Source organism: Brienomyrus brachyistius, chromosome 3 (genome assembly GCF_023856365.1).
Source record: "Brienomyrus brachyistius isolate T26 chromosome 3, BBRACH_0.4, whole genome shotgun sequence".
NCBI lineage: Eukaryota > Metazoa > Chordata > Actinopteri > Osteoglossiformes > Mormyridae > Brienomyrus > Brienomyrus brachyistius.
Window position 1 is genome coordinate 5,767,785 of NC_064535.1, and position 26,572 is coordinate 5,794,356.

The 26,572-nt window shown below is 50.1% G+C and overlaps 1 protein-coding gene across 1 annotated transcript; it reads left to right on the forward strand.

The window, feature by feature from the left end:
* Positions 1 to 294: 294 nt before the first annotated feature.
* On the forward strand, positions 295 to 25,990 carry LOC125738599 (AT-rich interactive domain-containing protein 4B-like). Its single transcript, XM_049007755.1, is given in 24 exon segments — positions 295 to 702; positions 4,588 to 4,656; positions 4,658 to 4,699; positions 6,934 to 6,999; positions 7,752 to 7,842; positions 7,936 to 8,015; positions 8,439 to 8,530; positions 9,955 to 10,096; positions 11,271 to 11,350; positions 12,648 to 12,724; positions 13,364 to 13,512; positions 14,433 to 14,505; positions 14,612 to 14,706; positions 14,803 to 14,900; positions 15,407 to 15,605; positions 16,157 to 16,440; positions 18,075 to 18,254; positions 19,201 to 19,285; positions 19,407 to 19,608; positions 19,726 to 20,847; positions 22,097 to 22,210; positions 22,646 to 22,834; positions 23,155 to 23,301; positions 23,687 to 25,990. Coding segments are annotated over 24 exon segments (4,215 nt in total). The 3' UTR covers positions 23,818 to 25,990.
* The last annotated feature ends 582 nt before the right edge of the window (positions 25,991 to 26,572 follow it).

The following is a 26,572-nucleotide window of genomic DNA, read 5'->3' on the forward strand; positions in this document are numbered from 1 at the left end:
GCTGACCTGTCCTGCAGGTGTGTCCAACTAAATCTGCTAAATCTTTTTTGCAGCTTTTGATGAAAAAACAATGCAATTTGCAAAAACAACTTTTGGTGAACAATACAAACAGCGGGAAGACAAGTACATTCCATAATGTTTGTACCTTTCCTGCGCATTACTGCCCCCCCCTCCCCCCGGCCCTGTCTATAGAATGAGCCCCCCCCCATTACATATGCAGAAGCCAAAAAAGTAAATAGAAAATTATTACTCACATCTGCCTGAATATCTCGTGCTCTCCAGTGTGACACCTAAATGGGTTTGGGGGTATGCGAAGAGGATGAAGGGGACTTGTTTGGGACAGGCGGACTCTGCGGTGCTACAAGGAATGGGGCCGTCTGTCTCGGTGACGGGCCGGTCAGTGGGCTTGCGTGTTTCGAGAGAAGACTCGGCGAAAAGACTCGACAGCGAGTCAAGGGTAGAGTCACGAGGAGGCAGGGTTCAGCGAAAGGGCACAACGGGCGTCAAGTGTCTCGTGGGCTCCCAGGGGCCGACCGCTTAGGAAGTGCCAGGCGGGGCGTGGTCGTCTCCGTGCGGGACTGCATGGATGAAGGGTGTCATGAAGATGGGGACACCAGGTCAAATCCTGAGGATGTCACACTGCCGTCGACCTTTGGGCCCCTGACCAAGGCCCCTAAACCTCAATACCTCCTGGGCCTCTGGGTAGAAGTCACAGCGCATCACATTTAGCTAGGGCTTGCAAGGAACTCTCCATGATGCAATTTACCAAGCAGGGGGGAGGTAAATTCAGAATACCGCGGTATACCGAGAATACCGTATACCCTATTACTGTGATACAAACTTTGTCTTAACATGACCACACATGTGCCTCCCCCCAAAGATTGAGGGAAAACTGGATGTTATAAAGCATCAGCAGGTGCTTTGGGGGGCGGGGGGATGAGCTTCTCAGCGAGAATGTGATCCAAAGCATCTTGGAGCTTGAGAAGATCTGTCAGAAAAGACAGGAAACGACTTCATGCTCGTGCAGGGTTATACTCTCTAGAAAAGTTTTTTTTAAAAAAAACTCCCTCTGAAAGTCACCAAATACTGAGTTTATCACCCTGCAAAGTTTACGGTTAGTATATAAGGTGTTTTGTCCCATCTGGAATTTACAAACATTCACTTTGCCTTTGGATTTTATTAGTTTGCATGTAACATTTAACGGTAAAGTAGTGATTCAGGCCCAGCACCAGATCAGGCTTCCGGGTGGTCGCCTCTATGCCCCCCCCCAGCTGCTGCTTCTCGCGCTGTAAACAGTTGGGATGGTGTAATCTGAGACCTACACTTCAGGATTTACTATTAGAGAGAGAGAGAGAGAGAGAGAGAGAGAGGAGAGAGAGAGAGGAGAGAGACGGGCCGAGACTGCAGAGTACGGGGGGGGGGGGGGGGGATTGGGGGACTGTTATAGCTGCCTGTCTCTTCAGTTGGTACAATTCCAGCCACCCCCACCCTGGCTCATTCTCTGTTACAGCCCCACAGCTTAGGCTGAGGTGCTTGTTCTCTCTGGCTCCCAGGTCCGGTGGCTTGGGTTGTATGATGGCAACATAGTCATTTTACCGTATCACGTTATTTTCTGTTTGAAGAAATATATAATGGGGACACCCCACCCCACCCCAGAACTTGCCAGATTTGATAGCGGGGGAGCCCAGATCGACAGAATGTCATCATGGATTCTCTGGGTGCTCCGCCCTGCCTGTTTGGGGCTCTGCGCCTAATGCCTGGGGTCCCATTGCTGCCAGGGTAACCGTTCCCTCATAAAACGGTCAGTGGCTTTTGGCATATAAAACCCAAAAAGATCCCAGGCTTAACAGTGTTTGAACTGTGCATTTTTGGTTACTTAGAAAGCACTTTTTCCCCATGATGCACCAGTGCAGTACGGGTGCATGTACTAACCACACAGCCTCCCAGTAATTATTGATTCTAAGTATCCAAACTGATTTGAGTATGAAAAAGCTGTTATGGAAATTTTGACGTGTGAAGGCAATCAGAACTTGTCTTGTATTTTCAATGATTCTGCGTAGCCTCCTTTGCCTTCTTGATAGCTTCGCCCCCTCGCCCACTCCTTCATCACGTTGTCACTTATGAAGCATATGCAGTGGTCTCGAGTGACCGTCCCACCAAAGCTGAGCTCTTATTGGCTGTTTTTCACTCTCCATTCCAAGTGATCCACACTCATTGGCCACTTTATCAGGTACCCCCTACATAATACTGGGTAGGACCCCCTTTTGTCTCTGGAGCCACTTCAGTGGTTGGAGAGTTCCTGCACTCTAGTGTTGTAGCGTGCTGCTATTTTTGCACTTGTGGCCGTTCTCCCCTGACCTCTCATTACCAGAGAATTTTCAGCGACAAAGCAACAAGTGGCTGAACGTTCTTAGTTTTACTACACTATCCTCTAAACTCTAGACTCTAGCGCATAACAATCCCAACACTAGGGCTGTTTCTGAGATGCCTCGTTTGACAGTGACAATCAAAGCTGACTTTAAAACCACTGAAATCGTGCATCCTAGCCACAATGTAAGTAAACCTTTTGACCCTGTCAGTGGACTGTATGTGTTCAGGTGCAGCCAGATGATTGGCTGTTTGGAGAAGCAGGCTGTTTGTATTAAGGAGCAGGTTGTATCTAATAAAGTTTGTCTCAGTGTGTGCCCTGTGCTGCCTGATATGTGCGCCTGGCCCCCTTGTGGTCCTGACCAAGATAAGCACCCGTGATGGATGGATGGATGGATGGATGGATGGATGCTGTTTTTGTGTTTACGACAGAACAAGTACAGACATGAAACTGAAGATGGCCATCTCGTACTCCAGACATCTTGGTCTAAATATAACGTAGTCGCACATTGTCTGCTCTTTGAAAGTGAACCAAAGGCCCGGAGGGACGCTTAATTCCACCTTTTGGGATGGCAAAGTGCCCCGTCCCTGGGCTCGTGGCAGCCTGCTTCTCATTGTCTTCAGTAAACAGAAACAGGTGATAGGCGTTCATTCGTGGTTTGGACTTTGTTTACCCCTGTGTGATGACGGTATACATACTGAGTGTAAAAATGAGGGTTTGAACCCCCCCCCCCCCCCCCGAAGCTAATATATTCATGAGCATATATACACAAGTGGGCACCAGTGATCCAGGTAGGAGTGTCATGCTTATATATACTTGGATGGTTTGTGGTTCAGTGAGTTAGGCCACTGTGCTTATGATCAGAAGGTCACGGGTTCGAATCCTAGAGTCAGCAGAGTGATTTTACCGTTGGAGCCCTGTGCACGGCCCTTGCTTCACAGACTGTCTAATAAAAACATCTGGTAAAATGTAATGTGATGATTAAACTTCTAATCAGAACGGATACCAGATTTAAACCCCATTGAAAAGGACTGCTGTGTTTCAGCAGTGTTTAGGTTCAACGCTCAAGCCTGTTGTCTGGTTGATTCTGGAGCCTGAAACACCGATTAAAATGACAGAACTCTCTGAGACTGAAAATGGCTTATAGATAATGCTGCAGGGAATCAGAGAACCCTGCTGTCTGTCTCCCTGACCCACCCCACCAATAATACCCCCAGGGACCAGCAATTATACAACACAGTATGTGCGGATTTGTAAACACGCGAGCACATGGCAGCTGCCAGCGGTGTCGGTGCCGAAAGCTGCCCGGCACTGAGATTTATATGTCTGTCTGATCAGCTCAGTTACATCTGGATGGACTCGTCTGCTTAAACGGAGGCACCGGACACAAGAGACAGAGAAGTATGACAGTGAAGCGCAGAGTTCAAATTGGGACAAGGAAAGAGGGTTTTCCCCCTGCTGTGTGTCTGTCCCTCCTCCATAGTTAATTCTGTTTTATTTTAAAAAGGTATTTTCTCTCTCTCTGGCTCACACACGTACAGTGTTTCACTTCCGTATTTGTGGGAGTCGCCATCGATTCTCACCACCGATGATGTGGCCTTGCCTTTTTTTTTAAAAAAAAAGTGTTTTTTAAGACTTGTTTTTGTGGGGTCTCACCAGTGGGTGTTTGGTTTTTGAGGAATCACTGTGGTGGGGGGGAGATGGCTGGGGGAGGGGTGCTTATGAGAATTTTTAGCCCCACGGAGATGTCAACCTTGAGTTTGTGCTTAGCGTTTGACCGACAGTGTCAGTGAGGTCAGTGGCGGGGACACAGAGGGACTCATTCTGCTAGGCTCTCGTGTTTCTGTCTAAAGGAGACACTTCTACGCTTTTTACCAGCATCCCATGGGCTGGAGAGCTAATGGAGACAGGGGAGTGGGTGTGTTTAGCCACGGTAGCGCCTAAGTGATGAATAATCTCTCCGCTGGGCTCTCGGCACTGCACTGCCTCCGTTTGAGGAAACGGGATTCCTCACAACTTCCTGGAAGCACCGAGACGCTTCCTTATTTATGTGCTCTGCGGAGCGCGGACCTCTTAATTGTACACATACTAATTAATGTGGCTGCATGTTTTGCTGATTCTTGTGCAGGTATTTGACCGTGGGCTGTCTCGGTGTGTGGTGATGTCTCACTGTGCCCCCCCCCCGCCTTTTATTTGCTCCCCTCCCCCTTCTGTTTCAGACTATAGAGGAGCCGCCTTATTTGACCGTCGGCACTGATGTCAGCGCCAAGTACCGCGGCGCCTTCTGCCGAGGCCAAGATCAAGACGGCCAAGCGGTTGGTGAAAGTCAAGGTAAGCCAGTCTGACTGCGGCCCGCGTTCCTGGTAGCTGGTGGCACCACCTAGTGGATTGGAGGCTCATTTTGCATAGAACACACTTCAGCTGGTCACACAGGAAGAGGAGGGGGAGATGAAAAGCAAGACCCCCCCCCTACACACACTCGAAAGACACAGATGGCATCTGCAACAGCCTCTGGTGTAGTGAAACCCAGACCAGTCCCATCGTAGCCAACTCCCAGACGCCCCCCCCACTGGAGATTTCCCCCAGGGCTGGAGGAAACTCGATTATTATTATTTTTCCCCCTGCACGGCTGACAGTGCCTCAGATGAAGCTCTTTCAAGCCGTGTTCGATTCGGGCTCAGAACGGCGCTGCGTAATTACGGGATTACAAGTAATCGAGCCCCAGAAATGACTCACGCTAATTCTGTAATGAAATTGCCAGGCATTAATAAGGAAGGAATGGGAGTTTTAAATAGTTGGCAAATGGGCTCTTTAATGTCCTTCCACAAACCACAAAGCTGTCCTGTCCCTTTCTGAGCATTCGGGGGTGTTACAGAAGGGCGACTGTGGTCAGGGATCATCACAGCGTCCGGCTGCTGGTTTGGGGCTGTTTTAGCTAAGTTAATTCCCCCCCTCCCCGTGAGGTATTGATCTCTCTCCATGTCAGAGCTGTCCCGGCCGTATGCTGCAGACTTTGTGTGTGTTTAAAGAACAGATTAAACAAATCTACACACTCTGTGCCTGACAGGGTTGCCTAACTACTCTAAGCTCTGCACAGCCGTTATCGGGGGGAGGGAAGTGTCAATCAGCCACTTTTTTTTTTTTTTTTTTTTTTTTAGCCAAATAAAAAACGCAAACATTAAAAAAAAATAAATCAAAGCAACAAGTGCAGGGACACAAGATAATTCAGGGGGATTATTGATAAACGCTACACAACTGGACTACGTCCGGCTGTTAATCCGGCTTTTCAAGGTGATCCAAGCCCTTCTCTCGTACACGACCCGGTCCCCCAAGGTTGTGGGCGGGGGAGCTCGTCGTCCCCCCACTTTATCGAACGTCAGGGAAATGTGAGACGGTCCCTGCAGCCCTGAGTTTAAGGGTGTTTTCTCACTGCGGCAGGCTAGGCAGCGGTGGCGGCAAGGGCAGGGTGAGACTCATCTGGTGCTTCGGTGAAATTTGTGAATATGACCAATCCGGAAGGGAAAAATACCATCCACATGGGTCACCTATTCACTTTGCTGGGGGTGGGGGGGGGGACAAAATTAATAAAATGAACGACCTTGTTTTGACTGTTCTTAACTGTGACGTTATGTCATGAAACTGACTATTCAGCTATTTTTAATGAGAATTTTTTGTGTGCTGGTTTCCATTGTCAATGTTTAATTTACTGATGTTTATGTCATATGAACACATTTATTTTTAGCTTCCGCCCGCGGTTGTTGTGTTAGGAGATGGCAGCAGTATGTTTGTGGGCGGGATTTCACTCCTTCGGGTTGGGAATCGGTGCCCTTGGCTGCAAGGTTGTTGGTTCAAATCCCAGCAGAGTAACCGTGCCATCGAGACCCTTAACCATGAGATCAGCCCCAGGAGCACCGGCCTGCTCTCATATAAATGGCAAATAAATCTTAATCTTAACTCGTCACTTTGCTTGAGAAATAGCCGCACAGGGGCGTGTGCCCTTCTGTTTGTGTTTTTCTGCCGATCATTCCCTGCCCTGTGGGATAGGTACAGCCCCAGTGCTTAGGTCTTTGGATGGCAGGCCCTTTTAACTGTGTGATTACACATCCTGGCAGACTGATGGGGCGCAGCACTGTATAAGGGCCCCAAAATCTACGTTTGGGGGCCCCCCTGGTTGGCAAAGGTTTCTGAGAACCCAACCCCCAATCGGCAAAATTTACTAAGCAGGACCTGCATTTCTTCAGGTTAAAAGTGGCAGCTCAAGGCGACAGGGGGTCCAATGCGTTTCGTTTGGGAGCCGAGGATTTCCAGCTGTGCCCCTGGCCCCCTCCCATACCTCTCTAGCTGCAGATGGTCTGTGAAACTGCCCAACCATTCAGTTAAGCCAGTTTCTGGTGGGGTGGGGGCAGCTGTTAATGGATCCCAGTAATGGCGTTGCATGGCGCGGGCTTGGCGAGTTTCCGGGTGACGCTTTTCTTTGCAGCCGACGGAAGGGGTCCACCTTTATATCACAAAAAGAAACATCACCGTAGTTATTTATACACGCTCTCCATGCTCCCGTCTCCCAGGTGACCTTCAAACTGGATTCGTCGACGGTGGAGGTTCACGACGAGAACATCAGAGGGCTTTTGAAGGTAGGTTTTCCAGGGGCCTCTTCCTGTTACCCTTTGACTCCTTTCTGGTTTGTCATTGGCTCACAGTCAGTGGGCAGCTGGTTCATCATTGGTCCATCTCCCCCATTCATCCCAGTTCATCAGTTCTGCCCAATAATTTTTTCATTAGACTATGGAAGTGTAGGGTAATGCTATATAAGTCTTATCCATACTGACTGGGGAGGGGGAGGGGTCCCCCACATATTACTGGTCAATCAGGTAATTTTGTTACCACTATTTCAGATTTCTTATAACAATTTTAATTCCTAAAGGTTTAAGTGTTGAAGTTGAAAATCAGTCTATGGCCGTTCAATATCGACAGTGCTCACTGAAAATCTGTCTCACTTTAGCCATAAAATATGCCCCAAGCGGCATCCCTGAGTCATGGACGAGCCCTGTCAGGGTAACACTGCGTCCCGGCTGCGGTGACCTGCCTCATCTGGTCCTGTCTTTCCCATAATGCCGGGCTGGGACATTATAAAGGTGCCGGCTGGCACCTGTCACCCTCCCACAGCCATGACAAATTCCGTGTGTTTTTTTTTTTTTTTTCCTCTCTCATTCTGACATCCTAAATAGCAGAGTTCAGGTTCACGGGTTTGTATTTGGCTCAGGCAGAGCGGCGGTGTGAGCCAGGAGATTACGGCGCCTATCAGGCATGGAATGCGATACGGTGGGCGTGCCCATTTAACTCGTCTCTTTTCTTTGATCCTTTTTCTCGCCGCCTCTTCGGATAGGTAGGAGCGGTGGTGGAGGTGAGGAACCAGGATGGGACGTATCAAGAGGCGACCATCAACAAACTGACTGACGCCAGCTTGTACACAGTTGGTAAGGGGGGGGGGGGTCCCTGCCAGTGTCATGTGACCATGCGCCCTTAAGACCGACACCCTCACCCATGCGTGACTCTGTCCCTCCCCCCAGTGTTCGACGACGGCGATGAGAAGACCCTAAGGCGGTCCTCGCTGTGCCTGAAGGGAGCCCGCCACTTTGCAGAGAGCGAGGTGAGCTTGTTGGTGGGAGGAAGCCCCCCCCACCCAGGATGTTTACGAGGCTTACGGGGGCCTCGTTAGCATGTGGCTGCAGGCCGCAGCTTCACGCTTAACTGGCTCTGGAATGTTCCGCCTCTCACAGACGCGCACGCAGCGCGGACGAAGCTGTTTAAAGCGCCGTTGTCATTGGTTTTGGTGTTAGCGCAGCAAAAGCATGTTGGTGTTATGGAAAGAGCCGCACAGATTTGCCGGTTGACGGGGATAATGTGTAAGTGACCTGAGTCTGAGTGGCTGGTCATCATGTGACTGTAGATAACCAATAGGGACTGTGATCGTGCGTCTCATGCGCCCCCTACTTCCTTGCAGTAGCACCCATTGTCATTTGCCCTAACTTTAGTCTTCCAGCCAGTCACAGTGTCCCCCCCCCCATTTCAGACGCTTGACCGGTTGCCCCTGACAAACCCCGAGCACTTTGGAACTCCAGTCATCAGGAAGAAGGGAAGTCGAGGCCGGCGATCCAACCCAGTGTGAGTTCTGGGCCCCCTGGCGCCCCCACTCTCTTCCTTTTGGTAGTGGATCCGCCAGATCACATTTGTCCTCCTGTAAATAGTTCGTTTTAATTTTTTTTAAAGTTTATTGTATTATTATTTTATTAACAAACGTGAGGATAAAAAGGCAATGTTGGACTATGGGGAGCTGAAAAGTTTAGGTGGGGGAGTTAGCCACCTGCTAGCTGAACGTAGCTATGGTGATTGGGTGGATTTGCTACCCCCCTTGGGCTGGAGGGGGTCACAGCAGCTGGGTTCTCTGTGACCATATGTGAGGATTCTGGGGAGACTCATGGGCCTTCTGGGAAATACGGAGGGCATTCAGTGATTGGTCCATCGCCCCGCGGGGACTTTGAACACAAAGCACATAGTGGCCTGTGAAATGGTCCTTCCTGCTACTGGTGTGTCAGATGGCTTATTTAAAAACAAATGTGCCCCCCAGGGGTGGTCTGCCAGCTCTATTAAGGCCTTTAGTTCCAGATTATTTTTTTTTGGTCCATCGTATTGTTAAAAAAAAAAAAAAAATCCTGTAAACTTTATGAAATTCCATCCAGGCGGACAGCCCCCAACCTCCACCCCCTACCCCCTCGCACAGTGGGGGGGCATGAGGGACAGAAGCCGCGAATGTCCTGTGTTAATGGTGGCCAGATGGTGCTTTGGGGGCAGCTTCAGTGGTTGAAGCCGTTCTAGCCTCCCCCCCCCCCCCCCCCCCCCCACTTTAGGGGCTGAGATTTACATCATGAGGGGCAGCTGTCAGCTGACGGGGCACGGGGACTTCTGCCAGGGGGCCGTTGGCAGCAGGCCGCGCCTCGTCCCATTACGCGGATAATTAGCGGCGGGCTCTTCGCTGGCCACGCTGTCGCCGCTTATTAGCCGTTGTTTACACGAGTGCCGAGCCGTGACTGTGGGGGGGGGGTATCTACCCGGCCGGCTGCGAGCGCACTGCCCATTAATTGAAAGTGGCTTGTGAGTCGCCGCTTAGGAATGGGCCAATTGGGATGACTGGCCACAGATGGGGGTGTGGGGGGGTTGGTGCGAATCGGTGTCCTAATGAGCGATGAGTGTACAGGATGAGCCTGACGTGCCCCAGAGCAGTGGGAGGGATCCAGTTGCATCAATGCCAGCAGATGACTCTTTAGGCCAGAAAGAGGGCGGGGCTGGGGGAGGAGCTACTCCTGAACATAATCAGAATTGATTAGGCCACGCCCACCAGGACAAGCCCCCTCCTCGGCTGTGAGCCTTGGTGTTTATAATGGGGCTCAAATCATAAACAAACAGATAAATAAACAGGCTGCATTTGAAAATAAGATGTGATGTAATCATACTATATGGTGGGCCATCTATGACAAGGGGAACAGCCATCTTACCCAGCATGCCCTGCTGTCTCCGGTCTCCCACCCCAGTCAGGAGGATGAGACCACGTCATCCTCCAGCGAGGAAGAGGAGGCCGACCAGCGGCTGAATGACGAGCTGCTGGGGAAGGTGGTGTGTGTGGAAACCGTAACCACGGGCGACAAGAAGAGGACGACATGGTACCCTGCTCTGGTGAGACCGGCGCCTAAGCGAGTTCTCTGAAGCAGTGGGAGCTGTCCTGTGTCATAATGTGGGGATCTGCTAACGGTGCGGGAAGATGGTGGGGTATTAGGCTTTCGTGCATCCTAACGAGGCCCTGCAGGCTGGGCAGTGTCGCGCTCGATAGTGGGAAGCCAGCCGGTGCTGTCCAAGCCAGATTTTTTCTCTTTTTGCCTGTCGTGACATTTTAAAAGAGTTTAAAAGAAAATGGCCCACACACACATGGGCGTGTTCTCATTCCCGATCACTTGTCTGTCGTGCTGTGGGTTTATTTGATTTGAATTTGGTGGATGGGCGGGCCGCATAAGAAATGTTTACGAGTGACCGTCTCCATGGAAACAGCCTAGCGTGACAGCACCGGTCCTGGAAGATCCTCCCTTCATGATGCGGCAGAGCTGGATGGGACGTCTGCCTGCATGCTGTGCGTTTTTCTTCCTGCCCATCCTCAGAAGTTCGGATTTCACACTCTTCATGCAGCCAAGAATCTCTTAAACGGCTAATACAACAGCAGCTTCCCTCCTCCGAACTTCGCTTTGTACTTCCTACTACGGCACCTGTTGACCTATATATGATATATTACATGATGCCATCAAAGCCACTAAATGCTGTCACGTGTGCAGAAGGTAAAATGGTCTTGCTGGTTTCTGGGCGCCATGTGGTGCCGCTGGGAGCCGGGCCCGCAGACTCACCCGGGCTGGCTGGGCTGTGTCTGCTCACCGCACTCCTGCCAGCCCCTGGATGACACCTCCAGTCTGGTTAATTGTTCCGCCTGGAGCTTGGGGCTCCCTCTGGCTTGTGTTCTTTGGCATCCTCACTCCCCCCCCCGCCCCCCCTCCGCCCGCACTCCCCCGATCGAGGCCGGGCCATGGCGTGGGGGTGCCGGGAGAGTTGTCGGGTGGCATTGAAAGCCTGGCACGGGCAGGTGGTATATGGGGGGGGTGACGTCAGGACCTTAATTAGCATTCACCCTAGTTTGTGGGATGGTGGGTTTGTGACTCCCTCTGGTTTTAGCATTGGGATGGGGAGCCCTTATATCTGGGGAGGGATCTGGGCTCCTCAGCTTCTTCTTGTTTACATGCACCTCCAGTTCATTAACAGCAAATGTTCTCTCACCCCCTCCCCCAAAAAAAAATCTCTATAAAATAAGGTCGTCTCCCCCGACTGCAGCGAGGATATCTCCATGAAGAAGGACAGCGTCTTCATCCGCTCCTTCAAGGATGGCAAATTGTGAGTCCAGGAGTTTTTAACATCACTCTGTCGTGTGTGAACACCTGGCACCATTCATGGCCCTGGGGGAGAATCTCGTCAGAAAGAAGGGAAATCACGTTACTGGGGGGGCCTGTCTCTGTGACTTGACAAAGGCTTTGCGAGATGCCAGCTGTGTGGGCATGGCAATGCCAGGATTTCCCCTTGCTTGGCGGGGAAGGTTTTCTGGCCCTTCATAGTACACCGGAGCCCAATGGAGACGTCAGGTCTGGGTCTGTTTATCGCTAAGGCCCGGTGTGGGGGATGACTGAGGCAGGGTCCTCACCCCCTGCCCCTGACAAATGGCTGATGGTCACACTATTTGGGGCTCCGATGTCCCCGGGGTAGATTCGAGTTACAGGCCGAACAGTCAAGGTGAGCGATCGAAATCTGTGTGACCGTATGTGTCCGCTACCCCTCCGCCCTCTCCCCCCCCCCACTCTGATCAGCTGTTTTGAGGAAGAACATAACAACCAACCCAGACAGCTGGCTGTAGACGTGTGTTGGCATTTCCTAAGATGGTCACCTCTAGCGCCACCTGCTGGGACGATGGTTAAAAAGTATAAATATAACGAAAATATGAGATGGAGAAATATGGGGCTTTGGAGCTGAAGTGCATGTTTACATTGCGCATTCTTAAAGATATTTAAGAGAGGAAGCTGTTGGTCCTGCTTCATGTAGGTGGTGAGGTTATATTCAGCCCCTATTCCCACCTGTGGCGAGGCCATCACACGATGCCGGTCGTTGCTTACCAGCCCCGAGAAGACGACAGCATATGTCTGACGCGGCAAATACATTCTACCCCATAACGAGAGTCATTCCCAAGAGCTGAAAAACGTGTACTGCCGTCAATTGTGTCTGTAGTGAAACTGAACCAAACCGGGGGGGGGTATCTGACTGCTGAACAAGGCATACTTGGTGTACTTCAGTACTGATATGCTTAGAGAGCGGTTGAAATCCTTCCAAGTGTCAGGCTTTCCACTTCAACATATATTGCTCTAAGCTGAATGTTATAAATGTAATGTGAGTAGCCTTTGATGGAATAAAATGATATTCAGTCGTACTTAATTAAACCTCAGTATAATGAAATCCAAATTAACATTTTAACATCTCTCAGTAGTATTCTGTGTAAATTAATGTTTTATAATGAACCTCACTTAAAATAGTTGTCATTAAGTCTGATGGGAGGTGTGTGTGCGTGTGTATGTGCGTGTGTATGTGCGTGTGTATGTGCGTGCGTGTGTGTGCGTGTGTGTGTGTGTGTGTGTGTACGCTACAGCTCTGTTGTGCTGCACAAGGACATCCGTGAACTGGACAGCGAGTCAGTACCGAAAGCAGACTCCGGGCTGAGACAGGGTAAGAAAGGCCGCCCCCTTGTGGTGGGATTTGAGTGGCGTGCCGGAGAGAGAGGGATTATGGGATAGCTGTGTTGTGTATGCCCAAAAAGACCACTGGCAGAATTTCCATGTCTGGTTTTCACATTCAGAATTGTTCTCTATGTCCAAAGTCAAACTGTTAGGCAAACATGACTAATACGTAGAAATAGATACTGAGGTACAATAATGTAAAAACTGATACTTAAATTTACACAATGTTGTGTCCCCTCATTTTGGGTTTGAACTCAGACTCATCAAAGTACCTATAATTTTTTGCACATCTGAGAGCTTAACCTGCTTCCTGAAGGCCCATTTCTCAGACATAAAAGCCAATCCACAGAAAATAATGAATCCAGAGCCGTTCATTGTCTTTTAAAAAAGTGATTGTTTCTCATTGACAGCTGATATTCACCGAGTCAGAACAAATCCTTCTATTACAATGTGGCCTTATCAGGCTCAACACTGTAGTTATTTTCTCCAGTTAGACATCGCTAATACCGTACAGCCACCAGGGGGCTGAAGTCACTGTATCGCCCTCTGGGTCACGGCAACGGGATGTTCTGGGACTTTAGATGTACCGACTGTGGGGGCGTAATGGAGATCTCTTTGTCTGCGTCAGTCCTGGAGGGGGCGCTGGCCTTCCAGCGGTGGGGCACGGTGCCCAACAACTGGAGGATGGAGGTGAAGGATGACAGCTCCAGCAGTGAGGAAGACGAGGGTGACGAGGAAGAGGAACGTGAGGAGGACACCGGCAGCGAGGGGGAGCAGGTGCTGTCCGGCTTGCATGCTGTGGGGCATCGGGGCCCAGTGATCTTACAGACGTTGTATAAATCAGTGTAAAGCTGCAAAGCTGACTCGGTCTCGGTTTGAAGTGATTCTCTTAGAACTGGACGGAGAAGGTGCAAACCGCTAATCCCCGGCTGACTCGCCAGTCTTCAGTTAGAAATCTCCTTAGCGGCAGGCAGCTGTGTTTTTACGGCATACAGACGTTCTGTGAGGGGGGTATTTAAAAGCTCTCAGGCAAAATTAAAAACAAGATTAGAGAATTCAGCCGGCTGAGCTCTGCAAAAGCTGCCCTGGTATTCCCTTCTTTGGGGAACCGGGGCGTAAATCTGACGCCACGCTGTGGGGAAATCCCTGTGCTCCCCGTACTGGTGTAATTTTGGCCATTTCTATATTCACACTTCCAAGAAATAGACAGCATCTTTAACAGAACACCCCCCCCAGCCCAGCACCCATAACCTATTACTTATTACACAAGTCGGCAAGTAGTTACACCAAAGGAGACTGAGTTTGTGAGGAACTGCGAGCGTTTCTGGGTGGGGGGGGGTTAGATGGGGGGATGGTGGCACATTGACGTCAGTCCCAGTGGGGTCATGGAAAGTGCTTCTGCAAAATGAGAAGGGTTTGTGTATCAGAAGCAGCACATTCTTCATTTCGAAGTCCTTTACGTTACAATTCAGCATGTCATTTTCTGCTCCAGAAAAACTTCATGGTCCTTTTGCACTCGCGGTTCTATAATTTGCACCCCCCGCCGTGTGGTTAAAAGATTGCAAGTCTGCCAGCCGCCTTTCCTTTACTTGTGTACATCTGTGGGGATTTGTAAACATGCCCACTGCCTGCCTCATTTCCCAACCAAGGGGGAGGGGCTGCCCCGAGGTTACCAGCTCTCCATTTCCTGTCCACAGGAGGAAGTGGAGCCCTTCCCTGAAGAGAGAGACAACTTCATACAGCAGCTGTACAAGTTCATGGAGGACCGGGGTGAGCCATGCCGCAGTCTGCGATCTGATTGGCAGTGAGTCGCCCGGGAGATGTGTTGCCATGGCTGCCGGATTTGGCACCTTTAACCATGTCTGTTTGACTCTAGGTACCCCCATCAATAAGAGACCTGTGCTGGGCTACAGGAACCTCAACCTATTCAAGCTCTACCGGCTAGTGCACAAACTGGGGGGGTTCGATAATGTGAGTGTCTGACCGTTGTGGTTCTGTTCTTTTTGGCCAGTCCTGGGCCCTGCAAAAGAACCTGAAGAGCTTTTCTCCCCCCCCCATCCCTCCCAGATTGACAGTGGTTCGGTCTGGAAGCAAGTCTACCAGGACTTGGGGATACCGGTGCTGAACTCTGCCGCTGGTTACAACGTCAAGTGTGCCTATAGAAAGTAAGCCCGACCCCCCCCCGCCCCCCCACCCAAAGCCAGCACTCTTTGTTATACAATGAGTGGCCGAAGTCTACTCCCCATTTAATTAGGGTGAAGCCTCTTTGGAGGAGTTATGTTGGCGTTAGGCTGGTGGACATCGCCAGCACTCTGGCACCGTTTAACCAGCTGCGGGCAGGCTGCGGCGCCAGTATTTACCCCCCCGCCAATGACACACACACGCGATCCCGGCAACAAGAGCCCCTCTATGCCCCAATCCTCACAGCAGCTCAGGACCAGTCGGAGCCGGCCGGCAGTGCTGGACGGGGTCCCGTCCCGCCGGGTGCTCCGGCTTCCAGCTGGCCAGCCAAGGCGACGGCTCGGAAAGCTGCCGGCACGTGCCGGGAATCTCCCGCAAGCATAGGGACGGCATGATTCATTCCCTTAATAAATGAAGTAAGGAAGGGCCTGCCTCACAAGGAGGGACGTCCTGTTCGGCTGCTTTGTCTGATATGCTCTTTGGTCCCTAGGTACCTCTTCGGCTTCGAAGAGTACTGCACCTCCGCTGGCATCTCTTTCCGGATGGATCTCCCCCACAAGCTGGAGCGGAGGGCGGAGCCGGAGGCGGGGAGTAATGCCCCCGTGACGCCGAGTAAAGGGGCGGAGTCAAAGGAGCAACAGCCTACCACTGACAGCCAGACCAGCGAGACACAGTCTACGGTATGCAAGGTAAGCAATCCCCCACCCCCAGCGTCCCCCCATGCCCCTCAAGGAACAGTGTCTGGTTAGCTTACCGTCCAGTTAAGCAGTTTGAAGTTTAGCGGGGCTAAGTGTGGCTCAGCAGGTTAAGATTCTGTATCTTTGCCGACTGTAGGATTCGAACTGCTGACCTACTGATCAGAGTGATGTTACCGTTGGACTCTTGAATAGGGCCTTTAATCCACAAGTGCTCCAGGGACTGTCTGAACTTGCTTTCTCACAAAATGTACATCGCTTTGCATGAAAGTATCTGCTAAAGAAGCAACCTAGGTTTTAGCTGCCTTTCACAAACCGCCGTTAACACAGCATGATCTTGTATTGATTAAGCAGGCCCCTCAAAGGTACATCAGCAGTAACCTCATGGGACACTGCTATAGAAAGTAAATCCGCTTGCTCTAATAAAGCTGAGTAAAAAAAAACAAAGTTCTATATCGTTCTAATGACTGCAGATGCACAGAAAGGTGAGTCCTTATCTTCAGAGAGCGTCACGTCTGTGAGAAACAGCAAAACTCTCCCCGCAGGGCGAGACCGAGGCCAGGCCGGGCCAGGCAGAAGCCGACGAGGTCGAGGGCGAGAGCCCGAAGGCTGAGGAGGAGCTGCAGAGGGAAGGACAGGCGGGGGGCGAAGAGGATAATGAGGAAAAGCCTTTGGGCCCCCGGGAAGAAATTGTCAAGCAGGAGCCTTTGGAGGAAGAGCAGGAGGAAGAGCAGGAGGAAGAGCAGGAGGGAGAGCAGGAGGAAGAGCAGGAAGGAGAGCAGGAGGAAGAGCAGGAGGGAGAGCAGGAGGAAGAGCAGGACAAATCAGGGTAAGTGGGTGTCCTGAGGGTCGCCCGGCCCCAAGAGAATCCACGCGGTTCTGAGGGGGGTGGTATTGGCTGCGGGGGGTCCTGCTTCAACTCCCCTTTGCTCTGGGCGTGCTCGACGCTTCAGCTTTCCATCCGCATGACAAAACTACTGACAGAACTCAAAATCTGGACCTGAGTTGGGCAACACTGGAACCTCTTCTGTCCAGAAGGGTGCTGGCGAGTGCTAGCGGGGGCCTAGCAGGGTCTGGCTCCGCCCCTCCCCCCCCGTGGCCCTTCCCTGTGCCAGGGCTCTCTGCTCTGGCTGCCGGCCCTCGTCTTTGTCCCCCCATCTGTAGGCCGAAGCTCCCTGATCTCAGCCTCTTACCCAGGCATCCGTCTCTCTAAGTTAGCTGGATTCTGAGCTCCTGCTCACTGCAAAGGCTGCACTCTAATTGGCCGGTTGGGGTCAGTTCCATTGGCTGTCGGCTTGAACCGCACACGCACTTCCGCCTTCTTGCCAAACCAGCCCCGAAATCGGTCAGTGTGGTGAGCGATGTTTCCGTGGTGATTGCCAGAGAGATTCTGCTTAGTAGTTCATGGGACAGGCCAGGGCTGCGCTAGACGGAGATGTGGCCTGTTGCCGTAGTGGTGTCAGTAATGAGAATATTACGGAGGGAGAGGAAATGGACTGTCTGCTACATCTTCCGGGTCATTTGAGGGTCAAAGGTCAACAGGATGACACCCCGCCCCCCCGGTAGCCGTTTCTTGTTCTGGATTTAGCGGTGACATTTCAGTTTTCGTGATGGCTGTGTCAGAGTGTGCCGTGTGTGGGCGGGGAAGGGTCTGATTGGTTCATAATTTATGTGCATTGCTTGTTCAAACGACAATTTGCATTTAAAACCACCATCCAGAATCGTTCAGAACACCATCCAGGGCTGCTTTGGATTGACTGAGTGGGCAAGTTACTGGTGGACAGTATATTAGTGCAGGACAAGGGCTACAGCAGAACTTCTGGAACTCGAACCTGCAGCCACAGGCTGGCACGACTCGTCCTGTGGTGGTGGGGGGGAGGGGGGTGGCTGTCTTGCAAGTTGATTATAGGCCTGTCGGCACAGCTAGCCTATGGCAGTGATGTCACCTGAGTGAAACGGAAGGTGTCACACATCCTATTTATGTTTTTCTGCCCCCCTCCCTCCCCCATTGGCACTTTTTGCTGCAACTGTCACGCTTTGCTTTGTAAAATGGATGCAGAGTGTCCCCTCCCACTGCTGGCTTGCTAACTCTCCATACCATACTGCCCCCACCTGCCCCCCCCCCCTCCGTGCTTTAACTTTGAAAGCTTACAAAAGCACCTCCCCCCCAGTAGCGATAAAAATGGATAGTATATGTTTAGCAGCTTATATGGAAGTATTTAAAAAGCAGTCCGTAAACCTCATCAATTTATGCAGGAAAAGTGTAGCGCAGTGTTGTGGGAGTGAGAGAAAGTCATCCAATGGGGAGAAGGGGAGGGCGGGACTAGGGTGGAGCTAGAGCAAGGATAGGATGCAGGCTGATGACCCCATTGTGGCCTTTTAGACAGGGAGTTGGGTGCCATGAGGGGGGGTTGGGGGGGGTGTGGGTGTGCCAGAGGGAGTGCCCAACTGTCTTTCTTGCAGGGATGACAGCAGTCAGGAGGGGGAAGGGGAGGAGTTTGAGTGTTACCCCCCAGGGATGAAGGTGCAGGTGAGGTATGGGCGAGGCCGCAATCTGAAGACGTACGAGGCCACTGTCAAAGAGTCAGACCTGGAGGGGGGAGAGCTGCTCTACCTGGTGCACTACTGTGGCTGGAACATCAGGTAAGGCAGCATCGGGGCTCCCCATACGCTGCTCGTCTCTGTGCACCTGCAGGGTTACCTTCAGACAGGGCCATCATCACCGAGTCACTGCACACCTCCCTTAAGCACTTCCTGGTTTCCTACTGAAAGCAGGCTGAAATTAATCCCTGTTGCCCTCTACTGGTCAAAAAGGAACATTGAAAAATGGCTGACTGGTGGATCATTTTCTTTTCTTCATCTTCATTAAGAAATCCTGATGCTTTCACTTGACCCCTTCAGTTCTCGTTGCATAAGGAGAGCTTCACTTCATTTGAGCATTTCTCCGCAGTTCTGTGCCGAGAGGCCACCCTTCACGCCTTTCACCTAGTTAGAGGCAGTACATGTGTCTTGGCAGATGATGCAAGGGTGTGCGCCGTGCGCCGTGTGCTGGTCAGCTGTCTTTCTCTGATTCACTTACGCTGCCTGCTTCCGTTCAGGAGTTTTACTGGGAATCGGCTTCTCTGCTTTGTTGTCTTTTGTCGTTGTCTTGGTGCTTCTGGTCTTAGCGGTTTGACCAAATAAGGTTATAAAATCTGACTTTCCTATACATAACTCCTAAAAAGATTTAGGGTAAAAGCTTCATTGCACGTCTTCCTCTGAGTGGGTACCTTACTGTTTTGCTTCTCTATTACTTGTCCTAGCTTCAGGGTACAAATGAAGGTCCCTTTTAATGATTGGCAAACTTTTGGTTGCTTATACAGCTCCTTAACAACTAGGTGACTCGCTCTTCCGGCCATGTCTTCGTTCTTTACACAAGTGCTCAGTGGTCTGGACAGTGCATGGTCAATTGAACCACTTGACCGTGTTCCTTGGCGTGTGACAAGTTTGATTGCATGTACTTGAATTTGATGTATGGGTCGATTTCCGCTGTTTTGCATGTATTGTTGTGTTGACTGATCCCACCATGTGCCTTCTGTCCTCCAATTAGATATGACGAATGGATAAAGGCAGACAAGATCGTGCGACCAGCCAATAAGAATGTGCCAAAAGTGAAACACCGGAAAAAAATCAAGGTAGGCCGCTAGACTTCAATTTCATGAAAGGGTTTATTTTGCTTGTTCAACAGAATGTCAGTCAGCCGTTGGGTTGGTCATGGACCTAATGCTTTTGCTCCCTCCATGGAACCTGCAACAGAACAAAAGTGAAAGGGACGGACTGGAGAGAATGTCTAACAGGGAAGACTCTGCTCCTCCCAAGCCCAGCCGATCCCATCGCTCCCCCAAGCCTAGTGCCGCCCACGATGGCTTCTCCAGGCCAGAAGTCAACTGTGAGAAAGGGGCGGATTCATCTCCGGTGAAGGGCGGCGACGTTTCCTCTGCCGCCAACGGGCTGCACGGTAATCTCCATGGCCGGACGTAGTGGAAGTGTATCTAATGAGGCACGGGTAGAGGGCCAGCTTGAGTTGCTGGATGATGGTATTTAAGGTATTTTTTAAAATATACATCTGTTTTAGCTTCTGGAATCTCAACAGATGAAAGCGACCGAGAGGATGAGGAAGCGAATCAGGAGGAAGACAGGAAGGAGGCCCTGCAGGACTCTGAGCCCTGGGCGGGCGGGCCCCCCCAGGAAGGGTGCAGACCAGCTGGCTCGCCTGGACCGGAAGGTGAGATCTGCACCCAGAAACGGAAGGCAGATAGCCCTGGGGAACATCTACAGAGGAGCCATTCCAAGAGCAGTGCCAGGGGCCGGACTGTGGAGTGGCTGCCCACTGGCTCCCCCAAGAGACTGGAGGACAGTACTGCAACTCCCGGAAAGGAGGGGGATGCCACATCCAGCATAAGTAGTAGCTCAGAGGATGAGGGGGATGCCCCTTGTGAGGTCCAAGATGGGGAACAGACTCGTCCCAAAGCCAAGGTCTCACCATCCAAGAAATACAATGGGCTAAAAGAGAAGGTGAAGGCTGGCCGTCCTTCTGGGTTCTGGGAGGTTCCTGAGAAGCGGGCCAAGGTGGCACAGAGTACAGACGAGAGGGTCTCTGCCGGGGGCCGACCCAAGGGCCAGAAGGATGTCTGGTCTAGCATCCAGGGCCAGTGGCCCAAGAAAACCCTGAAGGAGCTGTTCTCCGACTCGGACACGGAGGTAGCCAACTCCCCCCCACCGGCCCTCCCCGCCCCCGAGGAGCCAAAGGCCGACCGGGGGCTGGTGAACATTCTGGCTGGGGAGGAGGAGAGGCAGGAGCCAGAGAGGACCCAGGAGTTTCCCAGCAGTGGCAGCAACTCTGTACTCAATACCCCCCCCACCACCCCCGAGTCCCCTCCTCTGGCAGCCAATGGTGGTGGCGATACCACCGAGGCCTCCAAACGGACCCAGGAGCACACCCCTCCCCCGCCACCCCCACCTCCACTGGCCGCTGACCCACCCGTCGTCCCGTCTCCGTCGCAGCCCACACAGGAGGAGAGCATGGGGGGGCGCAGCGAGACGGACAGCACGGTAGAGGTGGAAAGCCTCGGTGGGGAGCTCCAGGAGTTGCCCCGGGAGGAAGGGGCAGGATCCCCCTGCACTGCCTTCGATGGCAGCCTGTCCTGCAACAGCAGCAGCAGCAGCAGCCAGCTGGAAGGAGAGCAAGAGGTCAAAGGTCAGTGTGGAAGCACGCTCTTGGCTTTACCTCCGACCCCTGATATTCTCTGCAACCATTGAAACACCGTATATGTTACTAACTGCCTGCCACTTCAAATACATTCTGCACTGCCATAAATGTGGGAGGGGCTTGGTTGGGGTGGGAGGGGCTTGGTTGGGGTGGGAGGGGCTTGTGGGCTAGAGTGTACAAGAAGCCCATATTCAGGAGGTTTCTGACAATGCATGGTCAAGGTGATGACTTTTTTTTCAAGCGGATAGTCACAGACGGTTCAAAAACTTCTGATGATGTTTAACGGCATGATGTTTTTAAACATGATTTGTGCTCCCACTAACGACGTGTCGAATTTATATTTTTATTAATGATAGTAATATAAACTATTATACTATTATATTAATTATAAACTATCCTGATATTCCATGTACACGTACCACAGCAGTGAGGTCTGTGTCCTTTTTTCTGTGTTTTACAAATTAAGAGCCAGCTCACAGGCTTTGCCAACTTTGGTGAGCTGGCCGGCGTGAGACTTTCAATTCGAGACATGTCTGCACACGCATGCACACACATTTTCAATCAGATTTATTACCTTGTAAATAGTCTTTAGTCAAGTCAAGTAGGTTTTATTGTCATTTCAACCATACACACAGTATATAGAGAAATGAGGTAACGTTCCTCCAGGACCATGGTGTGACACAGAGCAGAACAAAACGGAGCACATCATAATTTAGGGTTTGCAAACTACCCCAGCTCTCGTCAAAAGCATCCATGTTGGTATTTAAACTGGACGTCAGTCGATCATGCGTGGTATGCCCAGAGCCGCACGGATACGCACACAAGGTGTTTGTACGCTGAGGCACACGATGACGTCAAACACGTCATAAACATCCGCATGCGGAGAAGTGTGAACCAACCTTTAGGGTGGTTGTGCTTATTCTGGCGGTCCGGAATAGCTCCTGTGTGTTTTCTCTTCAGGCGCTTGTGCACGGCGTTAGTGCCGCTGTGGTATACCAGTGTAAAGCCCCCTTTTTGTTTTGTGATAATTTGAACATCTGTTAAACATTTGTTATAATGAATTGAAACATTTCAGAATTCATGATGGTAATTTCATTAAAAATAAATATCGATGTCGACACATTTTCAGCATCGACATCATCGACTGCGTCGACTGTTCGCAGCAGCCCTAAACACGAGGCTTCGCTAGTTGCGGGGGACGCAGTCTCACCTTTGGATTATCTCCGTCGGTGTCCAGTGGTGTCGGCGGGCCATAAACGGCAGAAAGACCCAGAAGAGGGCTGCCCGATGAAGAGGAACAAACGCAGCCACAAGAGCTCCAGCGGGCATCCGAGGAAGGGCCGGAAAACAGGTGAGAGGGAGGGGTGCTGGCTGCAAGGGCCAACGTGTTCCCTTGTGCGTCACGGCCGCCACGTGTCGTTCGTGTGCCTACGTGAGGAAATACCGCCTCGCCTACATGACATGCAGTACCACCAGTAATCTTGGGGGTTTTGTGGGTCTGTGTGATTATTTACAGGACAGTTTTGGAATTAAAGTAGCATCTGATTTATTTTTAAGAATGAGTGATCAGCGGCGAAGTACCAGCATGAAGTGGAGCAGTGGATAGAATATTGAAAATGCAAAATTAACTAAATTAGCAATACGCTGTGGAGGCAGCAAGTATTCAAAGTTTTATTTAATTTTATTAAATTGGCTCTAAGGAGTTGGCGGCGCTTTGTAGCAGGGTCATGCTGATAGGCTGGAGACCAGTGTCGATCATGCTTATTCCTTTCTCATTGGCCCACAGCACACAGCAGTGACAGTGAGGACCAGTCCACCAATGAAAACGGCGCCAAATCTCCCGCCTCAAGGGCTCCCGGAAGGACGCCCCCTTCTGGCCACAAATACCACAAGCATGGGGATCCGGATCACCAAAATCAGCATCGGGAACAGCAGAGTCGCTCACCACGTGTATACAAATGGAGCTTTCAGATGTGTAAGTGTCACACCCCCCACCTCCCCCCACAGTTCCCAGCTAGTCAAACGGAACAAAACTTATTGCATTACTTATACAAAACTTATTAGTTGCAAAGTCTAAGATCGGTCAGTGCCGAAGTCCAAACAACTCCAATGATGTCACATCAGGTTTAGTGTGTAGCTTTTTTTCGCCTTTAATAATTCTTGCTGGAAATGTAGCACTTGATCATAATCATAATGTGACTAGCAATTGATTGTAGGTTCACTGCTATACACCGGTAGAGGCAGAGTTGAGGATGAGGCAGGGCAGTCATGTGACTTGTGACATGTCCTCCCCAGCCGACCTGGAAAAAATGACCAGCTTGGAAAGGATCTCCTTCCTGCAGGAGAAGCTGCAGGACATTCGCAACCACTACCTCTCGCTCAAGTCGGAGGTGGCGTCCATAGACCGGAGGCGAAAGCGTTTAAAGAAGAAGGACCGAGAAAGTGAGTCATCCGTCCTTCCTCTGTCCTGATTGGCTCTTCTCATATCCCTTTTATTTGATTTTTATTCCTCCGGATAACCTATTTGTAAGTTTTAAGGGAAAAGGCTACATTGTGAAAAGCTTCATGTCGTAGGCCGTTCACACGTGACATACGTATATACTTACAAATTTGCTAAACCAGGTATGGCAGTGGATGCCTGCGTAGAAATCTGCTACCATCAGGACATACATCCAGGATTTGCTACCATCCTGCATGCCAGCAGCAATATATCAGTGTTTCCGTCACTCTAGCTATTTTTTATTTCTGAATTTTTTGGCCTAATTACAAATTTATAAGGTGACAAAGGTGATAAGTGGCTTCCTGCCGATGTTTCCACGTCCTTCAGTTGCCGTGGCTGCCTCCTCGTCCTCGTCCCCCTCCTCCAGCTCGCTGACTGCGGCCGTCATGCTCACTCTCACTGACCCGCCCGTGACGGGGCCCGCACAGAACTCTGGGATGTCGGTGGAGTGCAGGTGACACAACATCCGGTGACCCAGAAAACTCAGCAAATGAACAACAGGCACTATATATTTTTTTTTTTATATTGACAACTGTTTTTCTTTTTGGCAAGCTAACTGCACTTAAGTGCACTTTCATGAAGGGAGCTGGGAAAACGCAACGGTGGACTTGCTGTGTCTTGGTGATAAAGACATTAAGTTGTTTTCTCAGAGCAATAATTGTTTTCACCTTGATTGTGTTTTGAGGTGGGGGGGAGGGGTACGGTCAGTGAATTCGGAGGGGTCCTTCCTGTAGTGTGTCCGTCAACTGTAACATGTCGCGTTTACATGTGTCGCATTAAATGTAACCGCTAAAGAGTATCTCCCCTTCCCCTGTTCAGTAGCTTATCTTCTGAACGTCCTCGTGTCCTGTGAGTGAAAGGTACACCCCTTGTCCATCAAGCAAAGCTGAGCTGAAAAAAGAGTAAAAAATACCCACAGAACATTATGGGGGGGTGTCCCCCACCCTGCCATAGAGGTTGTTGTTATTATTAAAATAATAAAGCTGTAAGACCATGAGCCACGGAGGTACCCTGTAACCTCATTGTCAGCTGAACGTCAGAGTGATACTCTTGTGCCTTGTTGCTTTTCATCGGGCACTTGGATAGACGACACGGTTGAACCCACCTGGCCCTGTTGTGAGCGTGCTGAGTCCGGCACTGGCAGAAGACTCCCAGCAAATTAACTTCCTGTTTACAGATGACAGAAGATCCTCGTGTCAGCAGCTGAGAGACGTGAAAAGGGCTCTTTAAAGTATTCAGTGATGATCTGTATCTCTCGGAACATGGCTAAAAGATTCACTGGTGATGGAGCTCACCTTCAAAATAGTGACTCTTGTACATGAAATGGAAAGAAGTTGCACTTTAAGAAATGAGAGTAAATGTATTTTGCTACTGAATATGAATATACCAGTAAGATGGATTTACAAAGAGAAGTCTCACTTAACAGTGACTGTAAATGCACTACAGCGGAAAATAAACTTAATCACGGTTCAATATAAACCCTAAAATGAAGACCCCGGTTTTGTAGTTTCATTGTCTTCCCAATGATATTTTCACCCCATGTTTTGCTTATTGGCCTACCTTCATGGAGCCTAACGAATGTGTATTACACTCAGACACTGTCCAGGCCGATATCTGTCACAGCAGGGGAGGAGCTGTGGGTAAACAGCTGTGTAGTCAGTCTTATCAGTATCGTGCAGAAGCTGACGCTTACTGCAGCTGGTGGCATGAATGAATTATGGGAATTCTCTTGGCAAGGGTACAGATTTTTTTTAAAAAAGAAGGATTATTTAAGGGAGGAAAACGAAGAAAGGTTTGTTCTTAAACCTAGGAAACCTAAGTTCATCTCTACACTTGGTACTGATATGTCTCACTGGGAACATTGGCTGTTGCTTTGCTACATCTTATCGGAGTGTGTGTCTGTGTGTGTTGGGGTATCCATCAACCACTGAGCTTGTTCACAGGTCTGATCGGGGTGTGCCCTCTTAAATGTGTGTGTGTGTGTGTGTTTTCTTTGAGTTTCTTCAATCAGGTAAAAAGTTACAGTTTTGCAAACATGCATTTATTACAGAGATGGATGACATTGGTGCATTCAGTTCTTAAGAGAACTCAAGTCTGTACAGACTCCCTGTTGTATGATAAACCGAAGACCTTTTTTTGGTTTTGGCACTATGTAATTGTATGCCTTTGTAATACATTTGTATATCAAAATGTGTTTGGAGTCAAGCTATTTAATATGTTACACTGTTAATACTGTGTACTTTTCTGTACAGACTTTTACCGTTTTAACTGTAGTTTCTCTGTACATCTTTAGAGGGTTAAAGCATGTCTCCTTTGTTTTATGTCTTTGCCTTCCCCGTGGGACAGTTTTATCCAGTTATTTTTCATACTTTTTTCTAGAAAAGTCAGCATTTTTTTTAGTTTGCTGTCATATACGAAGCATTGTATTCTTGAAGGTGAGTTCAGAAGTATTTTCCAACCTGTACATGGGCTTGTAAAGCTTTACCTTTACAAATAAGTTCGGAGAGAAGGGATGCAGTGAAAGCTCTAAAGTATTTATTAGATTCCTTGAAGGATGGACATTGTGTAATTTATTGTACAAATGTAAGCTAAAAGAAGCCTCTGTTTGAAATAAATACCATAGTTTGTGAAGTCCTTTGTCTACTGCTGTTTTTCGTTAGTGTTAGCCGGCGTGACACGCTGGCTATGTCATCCACAGTGTACTACAGGTGCTAGAACACAGCATAACAGACTGTATATTTCCCACATATTTGGTAACTTTCCACATATTTAGGTCACTTCAAATGTTGAAAGCCAATGTGATTACATACTAATAATGCTGCTTATTTTATACTTATATGTGCTGTGTGTCCTAAGGCAGAAAAACGTTCGGGGAAACATTGTCCTGAGGGACACCATCCAAATTTTGTACCCACTTGTCCTATTCAGGGTTGTGGGGGTGTGGAGTCTATCACAGAAGCTATAGGCACAAGGTAGGGAAGACCCCAGGATGGGACGCCAACCCATCGCAGGACACACTCCCGCACCATTCAGTCGCCATTTGCTGCCAGCGCATTGTCCGAGATTTTTAGTTTTTTTTAGCTGCTAAAAACAGACTGCTCCATTTGGGTGATCGCACATCCTGTTGAGGATGACCCTAGCAAGGACCTTACTCAGCACTGAGAGCAGTGTCATCCCCCTGTAGTTGCCACGGTCCAGGTTGGAGAGTTCACC